This window comes from Clarias gariepinus, chromosome 24, assembly GCF_024256425.1.
Source record: "Clarias gariepinus isolate MV-2021 ecotype Netherlands chromosome 24, CGAR_prim_01v2, whole genome shotgun sequence".
In the NCBI taxonomy this organism is placed as follows: domain Eukaryota; kingdom Metazoa; phylum Chordata; class Actinopteri; order Siluriformes; family Clariidae; genus Clarias; species Clarias gariepinus.
Genome location: NC_071123.1, coordinates 7,359,167 through 7,385,248, shown reverse-complemented (window position 1 = coordinate 7,385,248; position 26,082 = coordinate 7,359,167). Strand labels below are relative to the sequence as shown.

General features: G+C 37.6%; 2 protein-coding genes across 3 annotated transcripts; both read right to left on the bottom strand.

The window, feature by feature from the left end:
* Nucleotides 1–359: 359 nt before the first annotated feature.
* tbx16l (T-box transcription factor 16, like) lies at nt 360–8,625 on the bottom strand. Its single transcript, XM_053485696.1, has 9 exons — nt 8,355–8,625; nt 8,061–8,199; nt 6,240–6,342; nt 4,721–4,885; nt 3,813–3,959; nt 2,965–3,035; nt 2,805–2,875; nt 2,209–2,422; nt 360–1,300 (listed from the first exon to the last, which is right to left on the bottom strand). Exons 1-9 carry the CDS (start codon nt 8,422–8,424, stop codon nt 790–792), a joined length of 1,491 nt encoding a protein of 496 aa, XP_053341671.1. The 5' UTR covers nt 8,425–8,625; the 3' UTR covers nt 360–789.
* A 4,043-nt stretch (nt 8,626–12,668) lies between these two features.
* Nucleotides 12,669–22,040, bottom strand: eral1 (Era-like 12S mitochondrial rRNA chaperone 1). 2 transcript variants are annotated; one of them, XM_053484840.1, is made up of 12 exons: nt 21,829–22,040; nt 20,013–20,174; nt 18,634–18,761; nt 18,466–18,543; nt 18,234–18,280; nt 17,761–17,822; nt 17,050–17,162; nt 16,174–16,491; nt 14,700–14,849; nt 14,493–14,573; nt 14,221–14,290; nt 13,337–13,444 (listed from the first exon to the last, which is right to left on the bottom strand). In XM_053484840.1, the coding sequence occupies exons 1-11, from the start codon at nt 21,923–21,925 to the stop codon at nt 14,237–14,239; spliced, it is 1,290 nt and encodes a 429-aa protein (XP_053340815.1). In that variant the 5' UTR covers nt 21,926–22,040; the 3' UTR covers nt 13,337–13,444; nt 14,221–14,236. The 2 variants fall into 2 exon arrangements, with proteins under 2 accessions (XP_053340814.1, XP_053340815.1); XM_053484839.1 differs by lacking the exon at nt 14,221–14,290 and having other exon boundaries at nt 12,669–13,444.
* Nucleotides 22,041–26,082: the final 4,042 nt, after the last annotated feature.

Sequence of the window (26,082 nt, the reverse complement as noted above, 5' to 3'; positions counted from 1 at the left end):
CTCCACTGATGGCTCAAACATATGGAAATGGCTTGGATCAAGGTCAGGACTGTACAAGGTATGTGGCTATGTGGTATGGTATTCCCAGCTGAGTTACCATAATGTGCAAGTGAGGTTCACGGCCTTCTTTAAAACATTTAACTCATTCAAATGTTTTACTGCGGCCGAGAGTCTCATCACCATATTCTGCTAAAAATCTGTTGCATAGTGAGATTTTCTGTGCACTTTTATTCAAAAGAAATTCATCACAAGTCGAGATTTGGGACTTTATCATTGGAAACAAAGTCTATATAATTTTTCAAAAACAAAAATGTAATAAATAAAAATAAAAAAACAGCGTATAGTATAGGACCAAGAAATTTCACCTGGGAACTTTACATTTCCAGCATTTCTTTTTCTCTGTGGTAAGTATCATGCATTTAGACTTACTGACATTTAAAGAGAGTTTGCTTGTTTTCATTTCCCTTGAAATTACCTTTGTATTCAATAAAAGAGGTCAATAAACATGCCAAACGTTTAGTTAATAGTTAATCAAGATCATAGTTGCCATAGTGCAATACTGAGTTGAAAAGTAAACTGTAGAAAGTCAGACATATACTGTACAAAGGAGAAGCAGCACAAACTTTAGATAACTTCATATTAAACCATCAAGCACATGTAAGGGAAAAAAAATACATTGAGAGAAACGTTTATTCTAATAACCACTACAGAAATCTGTTGTATATTCATAATGCCTTATAAAATGCTCAGATGAAAAATACTGACGTTTGTCTGAGTCCTTAACTTTCTTTATTTCCCAGAAGCACTTTCTCCAGAGTATTCCACCCGCTGTGATGATGCCACTGATCTGGTCTCAGTGCAACTCCCATTGGGATTGTAAGCAGGCCACTCTGGTGTATATCCAGTGTATTGTTCAGAGCAAAATGCAACACCGTAGTCCTGGACAGCTGGGAATATCAGCGCTTTAGCTTCCCTGTTCGAGCCTGATGCTGAGTGCTCGTGTTGGGAATAAATTGGGGAATCCTTGGACGCCACTCGTGCCCGGATCGTGTTGAAAATGTCAGACAGGGACTTTGGGTTCGAATCAAGGCCCCTAAAGAAACTTTCAGGCAGCTGCATCCGGCTGAGTTTGGGCGGCAGGTGGAGGTTCTGCTGGGGTGTAGGGTGGGTTGAGTAAATCTGGTGTACGGCTGGGATCTGGACGTCAGAGCTGGGACATGGCAGGTGCTGTGGCATTGAGATTTGGGGGTTATGGACCTCTGACAAAGAGGCACGTATGTACTGGAAATTGTCATCAGGCCTGGAAAAGAAGCATTCAGAGACAATTCAAGCATTTTAGAATACCCTTTAATGAATGAATATAAATATATAATAAAAACAAGTTCATGAAGGATTAATAGCATTTTAATGATTCTGCTAAAGGAAAAAAACAAACAAAAATGGACTCTATAGACTCAAATAAGTACAAATTATTATTATTATTATTATTATTATTAATAATAATAATTATAATAATAATAATTTGTACTTATTTGTACTTATTTTAGGGGCCTTGATTCGAACCCATAATAATAATAATAATAATAATAATAATAATAATAGTATTATTATTATTATTATTATTATTATTATTATTATTAATTATTATTAAATCAGTTAATATTACGATCACTATATAAAATTAATAAAGCTAGAAAGAAACTTTGCTAGCTTTAAGCTTATGAAATATAATAGGAATGTAGTATACTGTATATGGTTTATTAGTTATTTATAATAAATAAGATAAATAATTAAAGGCAAAAATTTATCACAATTAAATATGGTAGGTGTTGCAAGATGAAAGCCATGTAATGTCTAATAGGTAGGGTCATGAAGTCTGTCCCAAGAAACTCAGGGCACAGGCACACACACACACACACACACACACACACACACACACACACACACACACAATCATACACTATGGGCAATTTGGGAACATGAATCACCCAACAGCACATATCTCAGGACTTTAAGAGGAAACTGGAGCAACACAAGAGGAAGAGGAACTCACTAAGCACAGGGAGAACATGCACACAGACCTGAGGCAGAATTCCATGGAGTTGCAAGGCAACCCTTGTAAAATAATTGAATAGGTAAATAAATGTGATGACACCAAAAATGTCAACTGAGTATTGTTTTCCTTGTAGTATGTCATCATCATCTCACCTCCAAGAGTCTCTGTTCTTGCTGTTGAGTGTGAGCTGGGATTGATGGGAAATGGTGCTCTGACTCAGTCCCTCATGGATACCTCCACACTTCATAAACGCTGGTAAGAAACGCTCGGATGCACCTTTCATATCCGGTAGACGAAGCACACCAGGGGATTCCACTGAGCTGGAGACTTGTTTGTCTTCCTCATCATCCGTGTCCAGTACATTGGCTGAGAAGAAGAAAAATGATGATATTTACATTATTGGAAACAAAGGTGCAATGTGCATTGTTCAGGATGTGTTAAATTAGATATCTTAAATGTTTTTGAGCCATGAGAACCTCTTGAGAATCTAATGAGAGTATAAGGTGCAGGGGGGTAGTTAAGGCATTGAAGTAGTGACTGGAAGGTGCCAGGTTCAAACCCCACCACCTCCAAGTTGCCACTGCTGGGCCCTTGAGGAAAGTATTTCTTTTCAGTACACTAAAATGTATTTCATATGGTTGTTTTAGTTTTTACTAAAGAACATCATTTGGACCTCAAATACAAGACATTATCACAAAAACACGTTTTTGCATGCATGATTGTGGTGTGTATGGTGTGTTACAGCTACCTTGAGGATGTTCTGTCCTATCCTGCTGCTTCCCTGAACCTGACCTCTGACGCATCTCCTTGTCACGAAACCTAAATGGGATCAAATTATAAATAGTGTCCATCATTCCATTAAAAAAAAAGAAAAAAAATGTGTAAACATAGTGTTGTACATCTGTCACCTTTTCCTGCTAAGTCCGTTGTCACGAAAGCCTTTGGCGAAGGGGTTATTGTCGATCTTCAGCTTGGTGATCTGATGGACAAAAAGACAGATCTGTCACCACCTCTGCACTAATGAACACAAGCTGATTCATCTGAATGTCAAAACAGGCTGAGAGGAATCGATCTAATAATTGAGTATACTTTAAAAACACTGACCTATGTGAAAGCTTTAAACAGTGAATAAATCACAAAAAAACTAACATTTATACCAAGATGTCAAATCATTCATCTGGTCTTATATTAACCACTAGATGGCACTTTGGCACTCACCCTAGTGAGGGCCTTTTTTTTTGCTCTTTAAATGTCTTTTAAATATTAAATGGCAATCATGTTTGAGTCTATATGCATTCCCTGAACAATAAATAACTATCTTACTTGTTTATTCTCTAAACCGTTCAGCCTGTGCTGGGACACAGAAGACCTGGTGCCTATCCAGTGCACCCTGCAGGGCACAAGCATGCACATACTCATTCACATACTATGGGCAATCTGGAAATTCAATAGTGTAATCTGCATGTCTTTGGACTGTAGGAGGAAACCAGAGGAAACCCACCAAGTGCAAGGAGAACATACAACCTCCAAGCAGATAGACCCAAAGGACGGATTTGAACTCTTGACCCTGGAAGTACGAGGCCACAGTGCTAACCACTACCCTATTCCACTATATCATGGTGCTGCAATGTATGACTCAAGTTAGTCAATCAAGGTTCGATTTAATTACTATTGCTATAAATTGCAGTTGCTCTAAAGCCTCTAGGACCTCCATTACTATGTGGTAAGCAGATTAAGGTCAAATAACTGAGGTCACCTCTGGGTTCTGGTAGGATGTGACTGCTATGAAGCCTGTTTCTGGGAAGGTAAATCGCAGGTATCCGCCGCTGTGGGCTCCACAGGGGTCTGGTGCCTGAACTATGTGTAGACGAGGCTGATATTTGTGCATAGAATGAAGCATAACCTGTTGGAAAATGAACAAGACATGAAGGAATTTGGAGGGTTTGGATCCAGGCATGTACCAAAATGTGTGATATTATATAGTGAATATATAGAACTCATATTTATATTCAATTTAAGGTCATTTAAATTTATTCTTTTTATCCTTTAATTTCTTTAAACTTAAACATCTTCATCCATTTGAGTTACAATATAAGGATAATTATTTATAAAGCTGTTAAAATTCTTTATATAACTTCATAAAAACTAGACTTCCAAGCCTAAAACACAATATGGTGTCCCTCATGGTGTTGTTTTAGGTCCCTTATCATTGTAGCCTATATATAAAAGCATAAAAACATATTAACCTACAAAAGTTTAAATTACTCAAGTAAATTCTTACATAACCACTGTGGGAATTTAAACAGCATAATGTGACTTTCAACAGACTTCACTTATAGAGCATTTCTGTAAAGTCGGGAGGAATTTGTATTTGGAGGCCTAGGTGTAGCTTCTGATGCTTGTTTATCATTTTTAATTCCCAGTGTTAAAACTGTATGTGTTTGCACATAACAATAGTATAACATAATAATATTTTATAATAGTAGCTCTTTCATAATTGTACTTTTTTTAATAAATAATTAAAATATGTAAGTTTTTACAAAACTGTGTATTAGTGTAATTGTAGCCTATTAAGCCTTAATATAAGATCTTACTTTGACATAAAACAAGCGAACAAACAAAAATAATTATAATAGAAATAATTATAATTATAATAGTCCTCACCAGGCCTTTGGAGTTGAATGCGTTGTTGGTGAGCTTGAGTTTATGGAAAGATATGGGATACTGCATCCACCTTTCTCCCAAAGCAGGTGAGTCTGGGTGGATGAAGAATCGGTTTGGCAGGTGGGGTTCAGACTTGCCGCTGACCTCCCAGTGATCCCTGTTCCACTGTACAGGTGATAGTCATGGTCAATCAAGTCCGGTTTATTATAAAATCAAGATGTGTTGATCAAATACAAGTAGATTAATTCCAAATCAAACATAAAAAGCGATTTAAATGTAGTAATTTCAACAGAAACAACAATAATAACAATAATATTAATAATAATAGAAATGGAAAGAGGTCATGGAATGACCTGAAATACTGTACACCTCCCCTATTGTCAGCCATAACATTAACACCACAACACATTTATATTGAAACTGATGACACGACATCCAAGGCTCCCCAATGCCCATGAGGACCAAAGGTCAGCCTGTCCAACCCGATCCCACAGAAAAGCCAATACAGCACAAGTCGCTGAAAAAAGTAATCGCTGGCTGTGACAGAAAGGCACCCGGACTCCCAGTACACCACAGCCTGCCGTGCACTAGAACCGGCAGGCAAAGAGCTCAAGACTGCCGATCCACCCTCCATCCTCCCCAGATCCCAATCCAATTCATCATCCATGGGATGCGCTGGATGAAGTCTGGAAGATTTCAATTCGCGGAGGCCCCATCCTGCAACCTACGGCACTCCAATGTACCATCCTGGTACCAGACACCACAGCACACCCCCAGTGCTCTTGTGGAGTCATGAGCTGAGAAGCCAGAGCCACCCCAGTGGCATAAAGGGAAGCTACACAATATGGGGCGTAATGTTTTTGAGTTGTAATGTTATAGCTGATCAGTGTATAAACATATATATCACATCAATATACCAGGTATAATATTCTACACAGAGACAGGGGGTTGCTCAGTCGTTAAGACGTTGGACTACTGATTGGTTTAAACCTCACCACTATTAAGTTGCTACTGTTGGGCCTTTGAGCAAGGTCACCCTCAACTGCTCAGATGCAGAATGAGATATCCATAATGGGATAAGGGCAACTGCCAAATGCCGTAAAACGTAATGTACACGACACCTCCTAGACTTTGTTTTGGCTTTGTCTGTATTTTAGGATTGCATTTTTATAATACCAGACAGCTGAGTCTGTGCAAATGTTTTAAATGTTTGCAACTAGTCAATTAAATTACATTAAATAAAACAATATATCAAAAGGACAGTGTACAACGTCAGGACTGTGAACACAAACAGGACGTGGTTATGCAATAAGTCAAAATAAAATGAAAAGACAAACAAATAAGAAATAAATAAATGAAAAATATGTGACGACATAGAATATTTTTAACAGAAATGTGAGTTTCATAGACATACTGTAAGAGCTAGTGTGTGCATGTGTTTGTGCGTGTGTGTGTGTGTGTGTGTGTGTGTGTGTGCGGTGTGCGCGTACACGTACTGAAGGGAAGGGCTGGGAGTTACCTTGTACTTGTTATTATCAAACGGCACCATGTCCATCATCAGCACATACTTGACTCTGGGGTTCAGCCCCATCACTGTGACTCTGCAGCTGGGGAACATGCGTCTGAAGAAGTCAACATGACAGGGAAAATAAAACATGATTAAAAATCACAGATTCACAGTTCATAGCACTGACACCATTATAATTAGTTTGCGATCTGAACACTGCCTGAACAAGATACATTTTTATTGAAGATTATTAAATGTTGATTACGAAGCACAGGGCAGGCAGTTCCATGAGCAGAACAGCATGATGGGAACTGAATAATACACTGCAGGTATATCAGTCCAAATTGAAAATATATTTTACTATATATTATCAAAGAATGAGACGTAGTTAATGGTTAAACTCTGCAGATAACTACTCTTTACAACCATGGGGAGCAAAAAAGCATCTCAGAATGCACATAATGCTGAGCCACGAGGCAAAAGGAATACAACAGCAGAATACTACATGGGAAAGGCTACAGGAAGGGTAGATAAAGCTCACTATCTGTGGACAACAACATATTAATGACTTGATGATTATTGATAATTATGATGAATAATTGCATGAATATACAGATGTACACGTTAGTGCATAGTTCAGTTTATATTTCACTTTTCTACCTATACATTCAGTTTCATTGATATATAAATATAGAGTTGTAAAGAATGTAAGACAAAAAAAAATCCGCCAATATGAGAAAGCTCAACGAGTCTTTACAAATCCTGAAATGACTACAAATAAAAAAAAAAAAAACAGCTCATGAAAATATGTACTGTTGGGTCGCAGTTATGTACATGGAGGTTGGATGAACCTGTCTGGAAGAGAATACATTTTCCTAGAATCTTATTTGTAGGAATTCTTATTTTTTTATTATTTGCAAAAGTCTCCAGAACTATAATTAAACAAACAAAAAAAAAGTTGGAGAGCTTGCCAAAAGCCTTCTTGGCTTGTGGTCATACAATGAGCATTAATTAGTGTAGTTAATTAGTATTACTAAGCATTATTGACCTTGCTTTTAATGTGTAATATGGTGGGTCTGTTTTCTTTGTTTTCTTTTTGTTGACTGTTGTTTTTTTGTTGTACGTAGATTAATTCTCACTGCCTCTACCAGGAGGAAAGGATTTAGAAATTTCAAGCAAGCAAGCAAGTGAAGGTTCTGTTGGTCTACAAAGTACACAACTTGCAAGGATTGCAATTTACAGTGTCAGTGCTCACTCACTGAGGGGCGCAGAAAACCTGGAGCCTATCCCAGGGAACTCGAGGCATGCCAGTCCATTGCAGGGCACAAGCACACTATGATTATTTAGAAATGCCAATTAGCCTAATCTGCATGTTTTTTCAGCCTATGGGAGAAAACTGGAGCACCTGGAGGAAACCCGCCAGTATGGGGAGAACATGCAACGTCCATGCACACAGACCCGAGGCAGGAACCACTACACCACTGTCACTCCCAGGGGCTTTTTTGAGAAAACTATTTTGATGAGGATTTTCCCCAATTTTTTAAAACTTTACTAATTTTGCCCCAAACCTTAGTTTCCTTGCTGATTTAAAAAAGTTTAAATACCTTAAGGAACATAGACATTCTTCTTTTAGCTTTAACTTAAACTAAGAAAATACTGAGAATTCTTTCCACATGGTTATTTCACACCTGGAGAGCTTAAAATCTAAATATCAAGTGTATACCTTGCTCTTTTGCTTCTAAACAAGAAAGATTATTTCTTCTACAATGAACACTACATCGTACTAGAAATCATCCACTACAAGCAGAATCACTACAGGCCTCGATTAATTACCTGCCGGTTTTAGTGATGAGCATCTCATTGCCAACACGGTTAAATTTATCCCACAGTTCTCGCCCCTCAAGCGCCACATGAACTGAAAGTGACATCAACTCAGCTTCACCACAGCTTGCCCGGCAAACCGAATTCTGTCCTGTTCAGAAAATAAATTAATTAATGAACCAGTATATTGGAGCCAAAATATTAAAATAGTCTGTAGGATCATAATAATATACAAAAATCATACAAATTGTGGCTGGATTTTCCAGCATGGTTTTAAGGTAACCTTCATGAATTTCCCTTCCTTACCTTGTGGATAGAATCCATAGCTCTTGGTCAGGGGATTGATTGGATAAGGGTAGTCCTCGTGGACATACATGGCCTTAAACCTGGAGTCTCTGATTCTGAATGCAGTAGTCCGCTGTGGAGATGGGATGTGATGTGATGTGATATGACGTGATGTGAGGTAGCTCTGCCCAGGTGGACGCCCACCCTGTTCTCACGTGAAAAAGGTGTGTATGTTGGCTAGGACCTCAACTCCAGGCTCTTTGATCTGCTGTCATGTTTCACAGTTTGAGCCTTGTCCTAGCCATGGAGGTGTCTGGGAACTCCACTTTCTTGTTTTTAGGGAGAAGAAGGTGTGTGTGTGTGTGGGGGGGGGGCTTACTTCAGAAGCTTAAGGTTCTTCTTAGCCTCCACAAATGCCTCATGAGGTGCTAACCATCCTAACAGTTTGTCCTACAGGAAGCTAAACGTCATTCCGGCCTGTTCTCAGATCAGCCCTCCCAGACCAAGACCTAATGTTATGCATTCTATCCCCGGTGTCAAGATTGATCAGGGACCATGAACAAAAGGCAACTTCCACCAAAAGCCCCTTTATTGGCCAGGCCTAGACAGGAGGCCTACAAGAAATGCTTGTTAATGAGAGGAAGTGTGGATAGTGACACTTAGACACAAGAGTGTTTTTTTCCAACTCATTGTCTCTGGATAACTTCACCATGTCACAAACATTGATCCACCATACCCAAACTTCTCATAGTTTATTCACAAGCAGTAAAACTTGCCATTGGACTTTTGTTCAAAGGGAAAAACAAGCAATTGGTGAGATGTTACCATATCAAAAAGTGTAACTTTCATGTCGTATCCTCTTAAATCTAAAAGAAACAATTACGAATCATAATTTAGAAGAAACCATAAAGTCATGACCTAGTGTTAAGAGTCAAATTAAACTCAACCACTTAAATTGAACCTGAAAGGTGCGAAACCTGTTGATCCTTTTTAAATTCAGTCAGTTAAATTGACCAATTATGTAAATCGATTTTTGAGATCATCTTGAAATTATTTATTGACTCAGCTAGGGTCGGTTTCATTTTCATCTTTTGTTTTTTTAGTTTGCATGACCCGATGTCCTCATGTCCTCATGCAGGCTGTAGGAATCTCTTTCCTGTGTAAGCGATCTCTCTTTCATGGAAAACGTTCACCAATATATAAAAAAAAATTAACCCAGATAAACTTGCAGCGCCAGCGTTTGTCCGTTCTGGTGTGTCTCTGATAGTACTCCCTTCTTGCTTATCTGCTTGTCCCATATCTGCTCATCCCCACTCACCCCACCCAAGCTGAAGAGCCTGCAGCCACCACATGCAACTGGGGTCACTCCCAATGTCAGCCTGTAGCCCTGCTTATGCGGGACACAAGAGATGTGTGCTGATTTGGGATCGGGTTGGGTTTACGAGGAGCTGTGAATAACATCAGAAGGAGAAATGTCGAAACGTGAAAGCAGACCTGTGTTGGCACACTTTACACTATATGGTTTGCTCAGTACAGTATATATTAACCTTAGTCCATAAACATCTGTATTACTGCATTTTATGGAAAAACAAAGTTGCAATCAATGCTTAAATATAGTAAAACAAACTACTGAGTATGACTCTTTACCCTAATGAAGTTCTTATTAGTTTTAGTTGTCCATGTCAGACCGTCAAATACCTATACCTGGAAATCCAAAAATGATTTCTCCTATACCATTTGTAAAAAGTTAATGGTTCTTGGATCCCTAAAGTGGACCTACATGGATTTGTGAAACACCTTGTTTTATGGGTCTACGTAGAACCTTCTACTAGAACAACAATCCAAAAGGACTCCAAAACTGTAAGCAGCCCCTGATAAACCACTATGTTCCCTACGATACAAGGAGAATAAACTTTTGAATAAAAAGAAACGACATGGTTGAAAAGAATGTCCAAATATCCCTCTTTTTCAACACTAAAAGACAAAAGAAACGGAATGAAATTCAGATTACATTTCAGATGTAAACAAAAGCGTTTTATTTAATCAGAACAATAAACCACCTTATGGTTAGAACCTAAACAGTTCTCGTCATCTGTTTTTAACATGACGAGGAAAGTGGACGAAAGCAAGGGCAAATATTCAGTTCTAGAGTTGAAGCATACGGTATATAAGCAGACAAAGACAAACATATCGAATAAACCGACTCATTAAGTTAAAAAACTTTTTTGGTCCAATTCCAGGTTTAACTGGAGTGATATGAAAGTCAGGAGTTACTGTTCGGTGGTTGATAGTGGACAGGATTCTGATTGGTCGAAAGGCGAGAAAGGAGAGACGAGATAAGAGCGAGACTACCCTTGTGTCATCACCATATGCAAATGAGTAAAGGTCATTAAAATGCTCAGGGAAGGGAGCTATTCGACAGAACGCTGGGGGTGACGGTGGACAGACAGAGCGGAGACACCGAGACTGCAGACAAATAGAAGGGAAGGAAAGATGACAGGGAAGGTGTCAAGCGAGCGCAATTAAGCTGTGTGTTAACACCTACTTCAAGGAGATCCGAAACAAGTGACCTTAAGGTAAGCAAAGAAACTTTGGGGAAGTGAACGACTCCGTGTCAGTTTTGGCAGCCAATTAAACAGTTGATGAATTGGGCCACAAGTATGTATGATCTCAATGTTATGAAAGCGTCTTGTAAGATCTGAATTAGAGATAGAGCAAGAAAAAGATACTGATCCTTTTTTTTTTCTTCACAGGAACAATTTGGAAATTTCTCACTCTAAGGATCTCGAGATCTTGTATTGCGTTCTGGACAGGATATCATCATATACTGTAAGTTCGTTATGGAGACACTACAGTATAGATGATGTACTATCCAGGGTGGCATTCCTCCTCCCGTGGGATAGCGCACACACTCAACCTGTGATAGAGGGAGGCGGTTAAACCGTTACCATTACTGAGTTTAGTAATGGTAAGGGTTCTCCTGCTTCTTCTCAATGGCTCCAACCATCGGAAATGTCAAACCGAATAAACTTCATAGGAATAATAAGTCAAATTGTGCAAAATATATTAACAAAATATTGACGCAAATGCTTTGTAACACTTGATAGATATTATTTTTATTTAAATTTAATGTAACATAGCTTGATGGGAAAGTTAAAGTTGAATCCTTGTACAATGACCATAAAAGATTATCAAATGTATTTAGTTCTTTGCACACTTTTATAAAAAGTTTATAATTTCATTCCTATTATCTATAATTTTTTATCATCTCGACTGTTATTTATACATGTATGATAAAAAGACTATTTCTTGTCATTTTTTTTTTTTAGAATTGGCAACCTCGACTATACTAGTATAAATAACAGTAAATATTATTTGCTATAAATATTATGAACATTGTATGTACTATGGTTCAATAAACAGACATATCTGAATCAATATCTCCCAGTGCTTTTTAAATTCAGATTTTATTTCCACACAATACACAGTGTAATATTTTTCCAGGAATAATTCTTTTTAAAACATGGCCTTATTGTCAGTGACCTTAAATAATTCGGCGAGAGAGAGAGAGCTGGCTTTGGGCTAGCTTATCTATGAATTAGTGATCCATCACCATGGCCTGGATAGGAAGTGAGTGCCTGCCAGGTTCAACAACAGGGGAGGATACAGGAACAAATGCGTCCTGGCCATTTTGTGCCTATTTTAGTGGCAGGTTAGAGCTCCATTAGAGGGGTAATGTAGCCCTGTGGGGCTGCGCCTTTAGTTAAGCTCCAGCAGCTGTGAAAAACAAGCAGGAATTGAGAGAGAGAAGGACTGCAAAGAGTTAAATAAAAACCTTTGTAACATGTACGATAAATAACTACAGGGTCCATCTATATCAGGTGGTGATCTATATCAGGGATACTGAATTCTATTTAATTCTTTATATTATTTCAGGAGTATTGCAGCTAATAACCAGGTGTTAGGGATTTTTTATTTTTATTACACTGTATAGCTGATTAAAAGTCGAAATGGGTTCCATTACTAACTAACCCAACACTTAGTGTTTTAATTAGCAACAAGAGGGTCCTATAGTGCTCGGGCCCTAATAAACTAAAAATTTAGCCAAAAAAAAAAAATGTTTTTTCAAACTTCACTGAAAAAGATACTTTTTTTTTGTCTGGTTTTATTATTTATTATGTGTTTAATTTATCTGTAGTGAAGTAATGCTGTACTGCAAAAAACTTTTCAGCAATAGGATGTTTTTTCATTCTGCTTCCTTTTTCTTTATTAATATAAATCAAATGTTTTATACTCCTTAAAAGCATAAGAAGTCAAAAAAATTTGGGGACAAAGTATTTTGCTATTTAGAGCGCCAAAATAATTTTTAATAACAAAAACAAACAGTTGTTACGATATGATATATTAAGCCATATCGACCATCCCCTTTTACAGTTTTATTATATAACCAACAAAGTCAGTTACAATCAACAATATGGACAAAATAACGACCATGATGATTGAAAGACGGGTTTCTTAAGTAGAATCTGGGGTCAACACCAGGTCTGGGCAACTTGGATAAGAAATCAAGACCATTAGAGCCAAAACCTCCCCTTAAAGTATCTCAACTCTGCTTGAACCTCATCAGCTATTCCGACCGGGACACATTTTCAGTCGTTCTGGAACAATGCTGATTTATTCATGATGTATCCCGCTGCTAAAATGAGATTCTGAATAAAGACCTTACTAATAATAAATAGACTCGGGGGCTAAAAGTCCTAGGACACTGCAACAGCAGCTCGAGCTCAGAAAGCAGGCTCTGTCCCAAATGTGACTGTTAGACACAGAGCTGTGTGAGAGATAAGACAGTACACATGTTGTCCACGAGACAAACTGTAGCCTCAAACGGTCATCGTTGTTCAAGTCTGGACTCCACTCTGGAGTTTCTGCAGAGCTCAGATCAAATACATGAAAACACGAAATTTCAGCACATCAGAGCTGGATCGGCTTCAGTTCTTCAGCGTGGCGGATATTTTCAGGCGAACCTCGCACATGAAAGCGTTGGTGAGGTCCAGACCTGCTTCCCGGGCGATCCGAGCTATCAGCTGTCCCCCGGGACCGATCACCATTTTCTGTTAATCGGAGATAAAGAAATAATAAAAATAATAAAATAATCAGAGAGGAAGAGACGAAAGAGCAAGAATATGAAAATAAGAGGAAAGAGCAAGAATATGAAAATAAAATAAAAATAAAAAATAAAATAAAATGCCTGCAAGCTATCCATAGCCATACAGGTCAGTCAGAAATAGACATTAATCCATTTCATATATGAAAAATATTGTAACTTATAACTTATAAAACTCTGTTTAAAAACAGAATATTAACTGATTTTTTTTCATGTAAAACATGTGATCATACTGTACGTGTTGATGGTATGTTAAATTTTTTTTTTTTTTTTGGATCAGTCGTGCTAAGTTAGGTAGTTAAAATAAAATAATTAGTTATTAATTTCATTATATTGCTTAGGTTGTGCTGAAAATCAATTCGATGACACACTACACTGCTCAATCCTGACCCCTATGTATGTTTATTAAAATACAGTACAGTGCAAAAAAAAAAAAAAAAAAAAAGCTAAAATGCTTTTGGCTTTCAGACTTAAAGTGTATTTGTTGTTAAAATATCGTTGTATCTTCTGTTTCGTCCTTGCAGAAATTGCTATACGTTTTCTTTGTGTCCTGACCTTGTTTTTACAGCCCAGACCGTGTAAATGTCTTTTTGTAGCCGATTTATTTTCAACTGGCATACATAATGGAGCGAGAAAGTAAGCAATTATTTGATATTCATAGAACAGCACTTGCCATAAGCTTTGGCTTCATCGCAGATTAAATTAAAGAGGCTGACTGCTTACATTACAGCCTCCTCCATCAGGAGAACGTGATGATTTTCGTAAAGCGGCCGCTCGATTCAGGCAAGCAAATCTAGTTATGAAAATAAAGACACTATGAAGGATTTTTTATTTCGCTGATAATGGAAAATGTAACAAAAAAAAAAAATGTTTATTAAACGTTAAGTTCATTTCAAACCTCAAAACTTTCACCATTGTTTTTTTTTTTATCCGAACATCTGGATGAAGAATGCAGTTAAAGAACATAAAACTATGTCTTGAATTGAATTCCTCACCATATGGCTGTCCTTCTTCACATGCAGCTTGACAGATATGTCCAAATTGCCGTCAGCTGTTTCCCTCCAGAGTTCAATATGCTGTAAAATACACACAGCATAGAGATTCCAGAAATAAGAACATTCCACGGTACGATGGAAACAAAACGTTTATTTGTCTGCTTTCTTTTGCTGAGAGCTTTGGAAGGAAATGAAAGTGAACGCTACCTGAGTCAACGTGTAAGGCACCTCCTGTGGAAGATACTCCAGTAGTTTCTCTCGGATGGTGTTGGTACAGATGTCCTCAGGGCTCTGATCCGTGAGGACCGCACTGTGGTACTTCCACGCACCTGGCTTCGCCTCCAGCATCAGATAGCTCTGTCAAGTCCAATCATTTTACACAATGAGCACATTCGCATTCAGAGTGAGGTGACTGGACCGTAAAATATCTATATGGTGATCGATTATGTCATAAAACGCCATGGATCCCGTGATATCTTAGAAACATTACACATTTAACTTTCAATCTCTAAATAGAAAAGACTCAAAATATGTAATAAAAATACACTTCTGATTCTGATTTCATTTTCTGTATTATTAATAATGAGCAAATTTATTATCAATTATATAAACAATTTGAGCAAAAAAAGCAAATGAGAGCCCTGGAGCTTGGTTATCTGCATAATGAGAGCCTGTATTATTATTATTATTATTATTATTATTATATGAATTATAAGGATATACATTTTTCCCTACTGATATGAGTTGTAAATGCTGACAGGTTTTGGCAAACAGGAAAGACTCTGGCCATATACGAGTCACTGATTGGAATTTCTTCTTTAAAAAAAAAAAAAAAAAAGCAGCTATTAGTTTAATTACACTCTCAGAGAGTGATGTAGCAGCATCGCGACCTCTTACACCAAGCAGATTGCGAGCACTTTGAATGATACAAGTAGAATCTAATTAATTTGCAGAGGAACCCGAGTAAACACGTAAACATTGTCCTAGGGTTCTTTTTTTTTTTTTTTAACCAGCCACTCTTTTTTTTTCTTTTGATTCAGACAGCTTGTCTTTTTTTCCTATATACAAAGATATAGTATAAGAGAAAAGCTGATTATCAGAAAACATGTGCTGAACTATTTGATAATCATAAATACAAGTTTGATCAGATTATATAGACAGATTATTATTCTGCACACTGCACTTTAGGGACATTGCTCACAGCCGACATTTATGATCCATTTATGGTTATTATACATTTGAAAATTCATGCACATTTGCACTCACCCTGGACATTTCTGTTTATTTATTTTGCACACTTTGCACATTGTTCCAAATTTTTCATATTTGTATAACCATCATTGTATATTTGTACAGCTAAGTTTAAAAAATATATATTTTTACCTATATACTCTGGACCTATATTACATATTTTTTAAATTGGATCATAGTGTTAATCTAGTGCACTATTCCGTTTACTTAAGCACTTTAATAATCTGGAGTATTAATCTATAACAAAATTACGCCATTTCTATATAAAACAAATACAGGGCAATATTGCTTGTTTAGGTCATCTTGATAAACCTGTGTAAAAGTTGCTGATCTCTCAGTTTTTCAAGCAATAATGACCAAGACATAAAACCATACCCCGATCTTTTATCTTCTACCGATAAAGAATCTATGCCTTATCTATACTGCCTACCTTTAACGTCTGCACATCCTCGCCATCTGTAGCACACATCATAAACACGTCCTTAAAGTGCGGCCATCCCTTACGGCTTTTCAGGGCCCTCAGCTGCTCTCTGATCGCGTCTCGCCCGTGCTGATCGTCTTGGTCTTGGTCTGGAATTCGTTCTTCTGAATTTTGCACAGCTGGAGTCTTTTCCATATGTTTCTCCCGTGTTTCCGTCCGGAGCGGCTTCACTAAGCTGCGCACTCTCAGCTTTTTGCCGTTCACGATGCCCTCGGTCAGTTGTTCGGTAATGTCCAGGAGCAAGGGTTTGCTCTTTAGGAGGTCCACCTGTCCGTGTTTAAGACATGCCCAAAAATAACACGACATAGCATGAGAGGACACAATGGTTCAGAAAAGCAGATCAGACGTCAAAAATTATATAGTACCGTGCACAAGTATCGAGTCACCCATTCTTTCTTCACATTTTGCTTCCAAAGAGTCAGACTTTCTTGTATGTTTTACACAGCATTGAGGAATAGTTCTCCAGTCTTCATGAACTACTGTTTGGGTTCAGTTTTTTATTTTTTGGTTTGTAAAGCTACACAGTAATTTATTTTTATTTTTTTTAATGATTCAACAGTGAGAAACAGGTGCAGATGATGACAGATGATAAAGATGGTCATTAGTATCCTGGAGATGCTGAATGCAGTTAGAACAGACGAGAGGGGAAATGAGGTTCCTGCTAAGGTTGTTTTCAAGGTACTTTGCAGCCTGTGAAACATTTGTCCCCATTTCTTTAACTGAATCAAAGTTCAGTTTGATTTGAAGAAATAATCGGTGGCTAAAGACTTTTGCACTGTACTGTATGATCACGGAGCAGTGAGTCAGCTGCACTAACGAGGTTACCTTATTGAGGACGAGGACAGCAGGAATATGTGCATTCAGTGCCAGACACTTCAGCACCTCAAAGTCCAGTCTACCACGGGTCCACTTGTCTGAGACGTCCACCAACACCACCACTGCAGATTGAAGCAAAAGAATATTTTCTTGAAACATTTGAATTATCATGTGGAATTGTAGAATGCTTCATGAATGTTTGGCATTAGACCAATTCATCTAATCGTTTTTTTATATCCTGAAACGAGAGCTAGGATAATGGGTGCTATATTAACAGGACTGTAAGGGGTACATGAGTTCCAGTAATGTGCTGTTCAGGAATGATCATGTGTACAGTTCCCACAGACAGATGCATCTCCTCTGCAAGCTGGCAATAAGACATCGGGCAATATTCAAGGACCAGGCGCGCCACTCACTGAACGTTGACGGGAACGACTGCCGCGGACTCCGGGATCTTTACCCTCTAATGTACAGGCTTCTTTAAAATCACCATGTAAATGTTTTACTGCGGCTAAGAGTCCCATCACAGTACTGTTGTTGAAGTCCTCTGTGATTGTCAATCGGTTTTATGCCTTCATTCAAGAGATATTTCATCTCAAGTCCTAGTTTGAGATGACTTTGAACAGCCCTTGAATATATTTGGGAAAGCCTTTTTTCTCAGCTTGTACTTTTTTAATAGTTATATTCAACATTGTAGTAGAAAAACTTAGTAGACATTACCTAGATCAGCCTGTTGTAATGATTTGAGTGGATCCACAAGGAACGTTTTCTCCAGCTGATGTCTGTAAACAGCAGGAGTTAGATTGGCAGTGATACAAATGCAAATTAAAAAAAATGTCTAACAAGGGACCAGAGATAAGAAATAGGGGCCAGAATAAAAAAATATATTATTTACACACAATATCCACATTTCCAAACAGAGACCCGGCTTACTTACAATGCAATTACTATCCATTTAGAAGTTCCTAAAGATTGTTTTTTTTTCAAAAGCATACCTTAAATTATTGAAATTCTTTAAAGAATAATTAAAATAAGTGCAAATAAACTTTCTCTCAGCTTACAGAAAGCACACTCTCTTACTCGTGCTGATTTTAACACATCGGTTTGAGCAAAGTTGCAAATACCCCCAGTGCCAGTACTATTGCACTATTTCAGATGTAATTTAAACGCATCCGTATCATTTAAAAATGTACCTCTTAGCTTTCGATGGAGTTGTGAGACCAGGTGTATCCAGCAGAATCTGATTTAAAAATAAACAACACAAAAAAGGTTTGTTTTATAATGACATAACACATGTTGGACCCAAATCATAGACAATGTGCTATAAAGGTCATGAAATCTTTTTTTCGCCATAATGTGTCTTTCCATTGAAACAGTATAATAATTTTAATATTGCATTGTATTTTTGAACAATGGATCACTTACAATTTGAGTATTGTCCTCTGTGATCACCCCGAGTGCACGAGATCTTGTTGTATGCACTTTTTGGGAGGTTGCAAACAGCTGTTTTAAAGAGACCAGACATAAGAAGGTTTCATAACCCATTTAAACTCTCATGTCAAGCCTGTAGTTAAGGATTATAAAAAAATGTACCTTCTTGCCCAGGAGATGGTTAGTCAGTGTTGACTTCCCTGCATTTGGAGCTCCAATTATAGCCACTCTTAAAACCTTGGGATTTTCAGGTTGATCTGGATCTTTTAGCATAAGCGAAAAGTGCTCAACTATGGAAAAGACAGAATAAAGATGAAAATAAACAATGTATGTATGGATGGATGGACAAAACTGGTTGCGGTTTCAGAAGGGTCAACATCCAACAAAGAAAACATGACTGCAATAGAAAAAAATGGTCATGAGTGGACATGAGTTCCGACCGCGATGGGCGCATCAGGGTAAGAAGGAAAGCGCATGAAGTGATGCACCCATCATGCATAGTGGCCACTTTATAACCCTCTGGAGGCAGTGTTACGATCTGGGGGTTCAGTGGGCAATAACATTAAGTCAGCTGACAACCTGAAGGTACTGAATGACCAGGTTATTACATCTATGGCACCTTTCTTCCCTGATGGGAAAAGCACTCCAAAAGAATTATTCTCAGAGCATGGGGCATGATCTTCACAAATAAACACAAAAAAAATGGCCACCACATTGTGTGCTGTAATCAAGTTAGACGTATATGAAATATTAGAGTCTTAGAGAAATTAGTATTAGAAATAGAAGTAGGTAAATTGTGTTAGAGAAATAGATTGGAGAATCATGAACAGATGGATTAAAGCATCTGTAAGGGGATAATAAATCAATGGATGAACATATGATGATTCATGCATTAATAAATATGTAATGATGGAAGGATGAATGAATGAATTAATGAATGCATGGGTGAAAGGATGAATTATATGTATTGGGATAATAGATAGATTGATGATATTTAATAGAATGGCAAATTGATGATGGATGATGGGATGGATGGATGGACAGGTGGTTGGGGCATACTGTGTATTGAGGTAGATAAAAGGTATTTAATCAGAAGATTAAATATAAGCCATAATTACACTTCTCCCATGCTTTGGATAGAACATAAAAAACCTCCATTTGATAAACTGTCTGATATATATATATATGAAAACAATAGATAAAATTACCTCAAATAAAAGCATAGACAAACATAAATGAATAATATTCCGTTCTTATCATTCTTTTATTTTTACTATTAATATCGAACCACTCAATTTTCCTTTGAGAAACTTTACAAACAAATGACTTCCTCCTTGGGGTGTGCTAACTTTTGCACTTAACTGTTATATTATTTTACAGTGCAGGAGACCACCATGGTGGAAAAGATCAAAACAAAAGTCAGTCAAGAGAAATCCAACTTTATGGGCAAATTACTTTCAGTCTGTAACACAAGCATGCAAGTGAGATCAAACACCTGTTAGTTTGTGAATTGTCACACTGAGGATCAGGACAAGGATTACCTCTATCCAGGGGAACAGCGGCGTGAGTCGGGGAGGCTGCAGGATTCTCCGTAAAGCTGAGGGTACGATCTTTTAGCAGTCTGTCCAGAAAAACGTCTGTGGAGACGAAACAGGCGGGAGCAAAGCGGAATGCTGCGCTTCTCACCGCGCGGCCACGATGAGCTGAAGAAGAGAAGAATTACAGAGATTTCAGAAACCAGTGATTTAACTCAAGCAGCTGTTATTGGTTTTTGTATAGCAAATAGAGAGATAAAAACAGAAAGACAAATGAAGTCTATAAGCAATATATTGAATATACAGAACAGCCATCTGTTATGAAAATAGCATACGAAGCAGTACAGCAATAAGCAAAAAAAAAAAAAAAAAACATTAAATAGAAAAATACAGGTCATTTTTTTCTATGGTTCTACCAATTTGTAGTCACTATGGAGAAAATCTAATGTCCACAATATCCAATACAAAGTTTAATTTCCAAACAATATTGGCTGGCAGATGCACATTACCCATAATGCACTTTGATGTTTCTTGGGAATAGGAAATATGGCATGTGTTGTCTCATAATTAAGTCATTCCTCAAGCCATTGCTTAAAATATCAGCAAGCTGCTGCTCTGATCCCACATACACATTTGGATTTCGCAGTGTTTACTGGACAGATTTAAAGATGTTTATAGAAATGCACTGACTGTTCAATACAACATCAAATATCTAAATGCCGACTAACCCGACACTGATGTCTTCCTTGTCGGCGGTTCTTAAAGTGGAATCCCAGGGAGTACATTTCTTACACTAGTGAAAATTACTAACCCGAAACATTGGATTGGATTATTTAGGAATTACAACGTTTGCACATGAGGTAAATGTATACAATAGTTTTATGTCTAAATATTAGTTGAGCGATGCTTTCTGATTCTGAACTTTATCCTAAAATACACAGGTTGTTAAACTATAAGTATTATTTTCTGTTTAGTTACACTGAAAGAGTTTAATCCGGAGGTAAACCTGGACCTCATGTATATTTTAGGATAAAGTAAAAAAAAAAAAAAAAAAAAAGGATTTTTTGCTCATGAAGTGTTTAACATCGCTCTATTACTCACTTCACTCCAGTAAGCCTAACACACACAGGACATGTCAGTGAATGCAAGAATCAAGATTTTGCAAAAACGTGATGACGTCATATACGAATTGACAATTTAATATTTAATTTGTTTCCCACCAATTTGATTATCGATTAATCTCTTCACTCCTACAGGTCAGTAATATTATTAGTCTTCACCACGATGATTAGCATCAGATCAATACAGATCTGGTTGGGACCAAAAAATTACTTCGATTCAAGAAGGTCAAAGATGTTATTCAAACTAAATTTGTCCAAAAAATTACACACACACATTATATATACAGACTAACAGAAAATTGTAAGAAATATAAAAGTGTAAAGATATCACTGAAAGAGTGAGTTTACATGGTTCAATATACTGACACATCCTTTTATTTAAGTGAGATCAAAGTGAGATCAAACACCTGTTAGAGGAATTGAGAGTCACGTGACTAAGTAGTCATGTGACCAAGTATACCTTCAGAAAAACAGCTAAATTAATTTAAAAAATGTGTGTGGGGGGGTATTTAACAAAATCTATTATATATAATTTGTAATACAAATAGTTATACAATTTAATTCAATGATTATACACTTATTGCTAGAGGCAAAATATAAGCCGAGCACGTTTTTAAAGAAATCTAAAAAACGTCAGATACTACATTGTATTCCAGTGTTGTTAGTGTGTGTCTCACTGTCTCTCTGTGTCTCATACACACCTGTCCTCAGACGCAGAGACGCAGTTTCCACATACGCTGCCCGACTGGAAAAGCACAAAGTCCTGCACAAAAGCGACTCGCACATGCGCAGAGCCATGGCTCACAACCTCTTCTGTTGATCTAAACAGGTTACACTTTTCACATGGACACGTATTTACACCAGCGAGGTGATCAGGATGTGTGGACTCGCGTTCACATGCACACAGGGCGCAGCCATGACGCTTCTGTCACTGAGTCAAAGAGCGCGCGAAGAGGAGCCGGGAACTTCCCGCAGCCTAATGCGCATGCGCCGCCTACTGGACAAGCGGAATTGAAGTCAAGTTTAGCGTAGAGAAACATTTGTATTACGGGTCCATATATACTGTTAAGTAGCCTGAATATTGCGAAACAATATTTAAAAATATATATATTCATGACTAAATACAGTTTCTGACTGACATAAAGTCAAGTCCATAAGTATTCAGACAGGGGGGCTAGGGCTCTAGATAGGGCTCCAGGCTGTTAATTTGAGGATCTGAGGATCCCGGTTTGAGCCCCAGGGTTGGTGAGTTGCCACAGCCCATATTACCCTGCCACAGCATGCAGTGCCGGTCCAAAGCCCAGGTAGAACAATGGAAGGGTTGCATCAGGAAGGTACGGTGGCCCTGAAGTGCAAAACCAAATTAACAAAACGGAAAACAAAATAACTAATATCTGACTGGCCGAGAAGTGCAATACAAATTAACAAAACGGAAAACAAATTAACAAATTCAAAACCAAATTAACAAATCCAAAAACAACTTAACAAATCCAACAACAAAATAACAAATCCAAAAACAAAATAACAAAACCAACAACAAAATAACAAATCCAAAAACAAAATAACAAAACCAAAAACAAAACAACAAACCCCCCCCCCCCCCCTCCAAAAAAAATAGTTTTGGGTTCTGTTATTTGGTTTTTAATTTGTTTTCCGTTTTGTTAATTTGTATTGCACTTCTCGGCCAGTCAGATATTAGTTATTTTGTTTTCCGTTTTGTTAATTTGGTTTTGAATTTGTTATTTTGTTTTGGGTTTTGTTATTTTGTTTTTAGTTTTGTTAATTTGTTTTGCACTTCAGGGCCACCGTAGTAAGGGCATCTGGTGTAAAACCTGTGCCAAGTTAAGTGCAGATTGGGTGGTCTGAAAGAAAGTATAAAAAGTGTGAGGGAATATGTATAAATCATAGTGCCAAAGAAAAACTTCCTGAGACTAAATATTGAGAGGAACCAGACTCAATAGGTAACCCATCCTCATTTGGGTGATAACGGATAGCAGGGATTGATTTGGAGTCATAGAGGTGTTAAAGTCAGCGTAGAATCCAGTTTCGCTAATGGTGTCATGAACACCATGTACAATTTATCAAAAGGAAAAAAAAAAAGTTAAAGCAATTATTTCAATAGTCTGTCATTTAACAAGGCATTGATCTTAAATAAAAAATACATAGGTAAACAAAAATAAAAATAATTGTTTTTCACCACCACTCCTGCTCTTAGAACCACTGTTCTACACTTTCCTGTTGCCCAGTTCTTTGCTTGCTATGCTTGGAGTCTGTATTTTGTTGCCATAAACTCTCCATTATGTTCGATGACAGATTGCAAGCCACCTGATATCCTTCACCCTTCTCATTGGAAAATGTGGATTTGCCACTGTGTATGATGTTTATCAAGGCCAATAGGAAAGCACATCTGCTCTCTCTGACCATGGTACACATGAAAATACAATTTACATTCCTTTAAAATACAGAAGCCTTTAAACATAGAGACCTGCATTTTTATGTGGAAGAACTGCATGCATTTCGTTATGTTTAGTCACGAGTAATGTGTGATTCCATGTGAAATATATTTTAAATTGCATTTTAACATGTTACACCCTGATAAGCCTTAAAGAAAAATAAATAAATAAACACACGCACCTCAAGCCAAAGTCCTGTGAGGGGCGTGCAAAGTCCTATGGTTGACTCTTAAATAGGACCTAATACAACAATTTATTAACTGAGTTACAATATAATTACTATGTACTTACATGATAAATAAATATATTGTTATCACTGAAGCACATTTCAACATCCTGGATGTGGATGAGAAGCCCAATTTGGACAAAATTGTCCCCTGTCCATAAAACAAATATTATAAAACTCACATTATAAAAAGAGAATCATATCTTTAAAAAAAAACACATACATTTTAATATTATTATTATTTGAATTAATAGTTTAACATTCACATGTAAAAGTAAATTATTTTTCATTATTTTATCATATAAAATCATCATCATCATTATCATCATCATCATCATAGAGATGCGTAATGTGTGAAAATTAAACCTGTGTAAAATCACCTATGTAAAAATAAAATAAACAAACAAGAAAGAAAGAAAGAAAGCCACACACACCAAATTTACAGCATGAAAGCCACATATAGAAATGTGTGAAATGCACACACACACACACACACACACACACACAATTTCTCCTCCCTAGAGCTTTCTCTACATACCCACTTCATACAAAAATAGCTGAGAGCACAAAAGATTTTTTGTGAACTTTTATTAATGTTTTCAACACATTTCTCTTCCCAGAGCACTATTTAAGGGTCTGTACAATCATCTTATGATTTCAAAAATACCTTTCAGCGACGGAAAAAGGTCAACAATGCCACTCCATTTGTATTATAACTCTGCCTTCTCCTGAAATTTGTTGTGGTTGTATAAAGTAAAACTCCACTTTATAGGCCTTGTGCTAGGACAAAAAGCCTTTCCAATTCAGAGTCACCAATATGAGTGTGATTTAGTGCATGCCTAGGCATTGGATCAAGGCAGGAAAAATGCTCGTCTTGACAAAAGAGAGCAGCAATTTGAGATGAACAATAGCTGGCTGAGCCCTGCAGTCCGTGCTGCCGCTGCTTCTGTTGCTGTTGGTGTCATTGTCATTTAGGAGCTGTGGGTGCACAGAAACTGCTGTCATGTCAGATATTTCAACAGACCTCTTCTCCTCTTCCCGGCTGTGAGAGGCGAACACACACACACACACACACACACACACACACACACATGCACACCCATCAGGATAGAAGCAACCTGCTGTTCCTGTGCCATTTTTCAACCTTGCTGCAGGGGAGGAGGAACAACAGAGTTGATGAAACGCCGAGCGCCAGGGACAGGAGCGCAGGGACGCAGACAGTGCATTCTCGCTCTGATCCATTACGCGTGATTGCTGCCCAGCGCACAAAGCCACACAGCTGGTACATCCTTTGTGGTGCCCTCATCAGCAAGCTTTTAGAGGGATAATTTAAAAAAAAAAAACACTCACAGGTCACATTTGGCTGCCCCGAATCTAAATTCCTGCTCTGATTGGTGAGAGAGAAAGAGGGAGAGTAAAAGGAGGAGGAGGACAAAAAAAAAATTCATACTCAATCTAGAACTGCAATCAATATGACTTGTCTGTGAAGTGGATCGATAATACATCCCCACCAAAATCGTCAATCATGCCAGGGTTGGATACAAAAATCGTAATTAGGAACACCGTTCCTAAACATCCTGTATTGACATCTCCAAGGGCTGAAGAAAGACACCATTCTGCGTCATTAACTTTGTATTATCGCCTGATGGAGCCAACTGCTGAGTACTTCCCCTCTACTTGACTATAAGTTGCCCTTTTTTTGCTAAACTAGGATCAGTTTCCTGAAGCTTAACTGTTCATTTGATTGTTAAAGCTGGTCTGTAATTCTTATCTCTAAAAATTTTTATTTGGTTGGTTTGCTGTAGTGATGGACATGGATTTGGATTATTGTCATTGGAATGATAAACCATAGACTGCAAACTATCAAGCCTAAGCTGATGTGACAAACGCAAGGACGGAGTCTTCGGTCAATGAGAGAGTACAAGCTATCAATTGAGAAATATCGATTTCTATACAAGGCAGTGTTTAACCATGACGGAGACACATCACTTTACATCACGTACCACTTGCAGCAGAACACATTAGAAAGCCAAATGCATTTTCACACACGCTTTCACCAAGTTACAATCATTTGCTCGGTGAGACAGAATTCTTTTTTTTTATGTCAATGCCACATAGACGGCAGGTGTGGGCATGTAATGAGCCAATTTATCTTAGCTGTCACAGAAATTTTAGACTCTGGCCAAAGATCCAGGCGCCACGATTGAGCTCTCTATCAAATCATAAAACATATTGACATCATTGCCAGCGCATATTATGGATTTAGATCCATCATG

Coding starts and splice junctions, on each gene's coding strand:
- tbx16l (XM_053485696.1), bottom strand. CDS start 8,424: ATGTATGTCCACGAGGACTACCCTTATCCAATCAATCCCCTGACCAAG. Junction 4,886..6,239: donor TTGATAATAACAAGTACAAG/GTAACTCCCAGC, acceptor TCACCTGTACAG/TGGAACAGGGATCACTGGGA. Junction 3,960..4,720: donor CATTCAACTCCAAAGGCCTG/GTGAGGACTATT, acceptor ATTTTCCAACAG/GTTATGCTTCATTCTATGCA.
- eral1 (XM_053484839.1), bottom strand. CDS start 21,925: ATGGCTCTGCGCATGTGCGAGTCGCTTTTGTGCAGGACTTTGTGCTTT. Junction 20,175..21,828: donor GTCTCTGCGTCTGAGGACAG/GTGTGTATGAGA, acceptor TCTCTTCTTCAG/CTCATCGTGGCCGCGCGGTG. Junction 14,574..14,699: donor TGCCTTACACGTTGACTCAG/GTAGCGTTCACT, acceptor TGTATTTTACAG/CATATTGAACTCTGGAGGGA.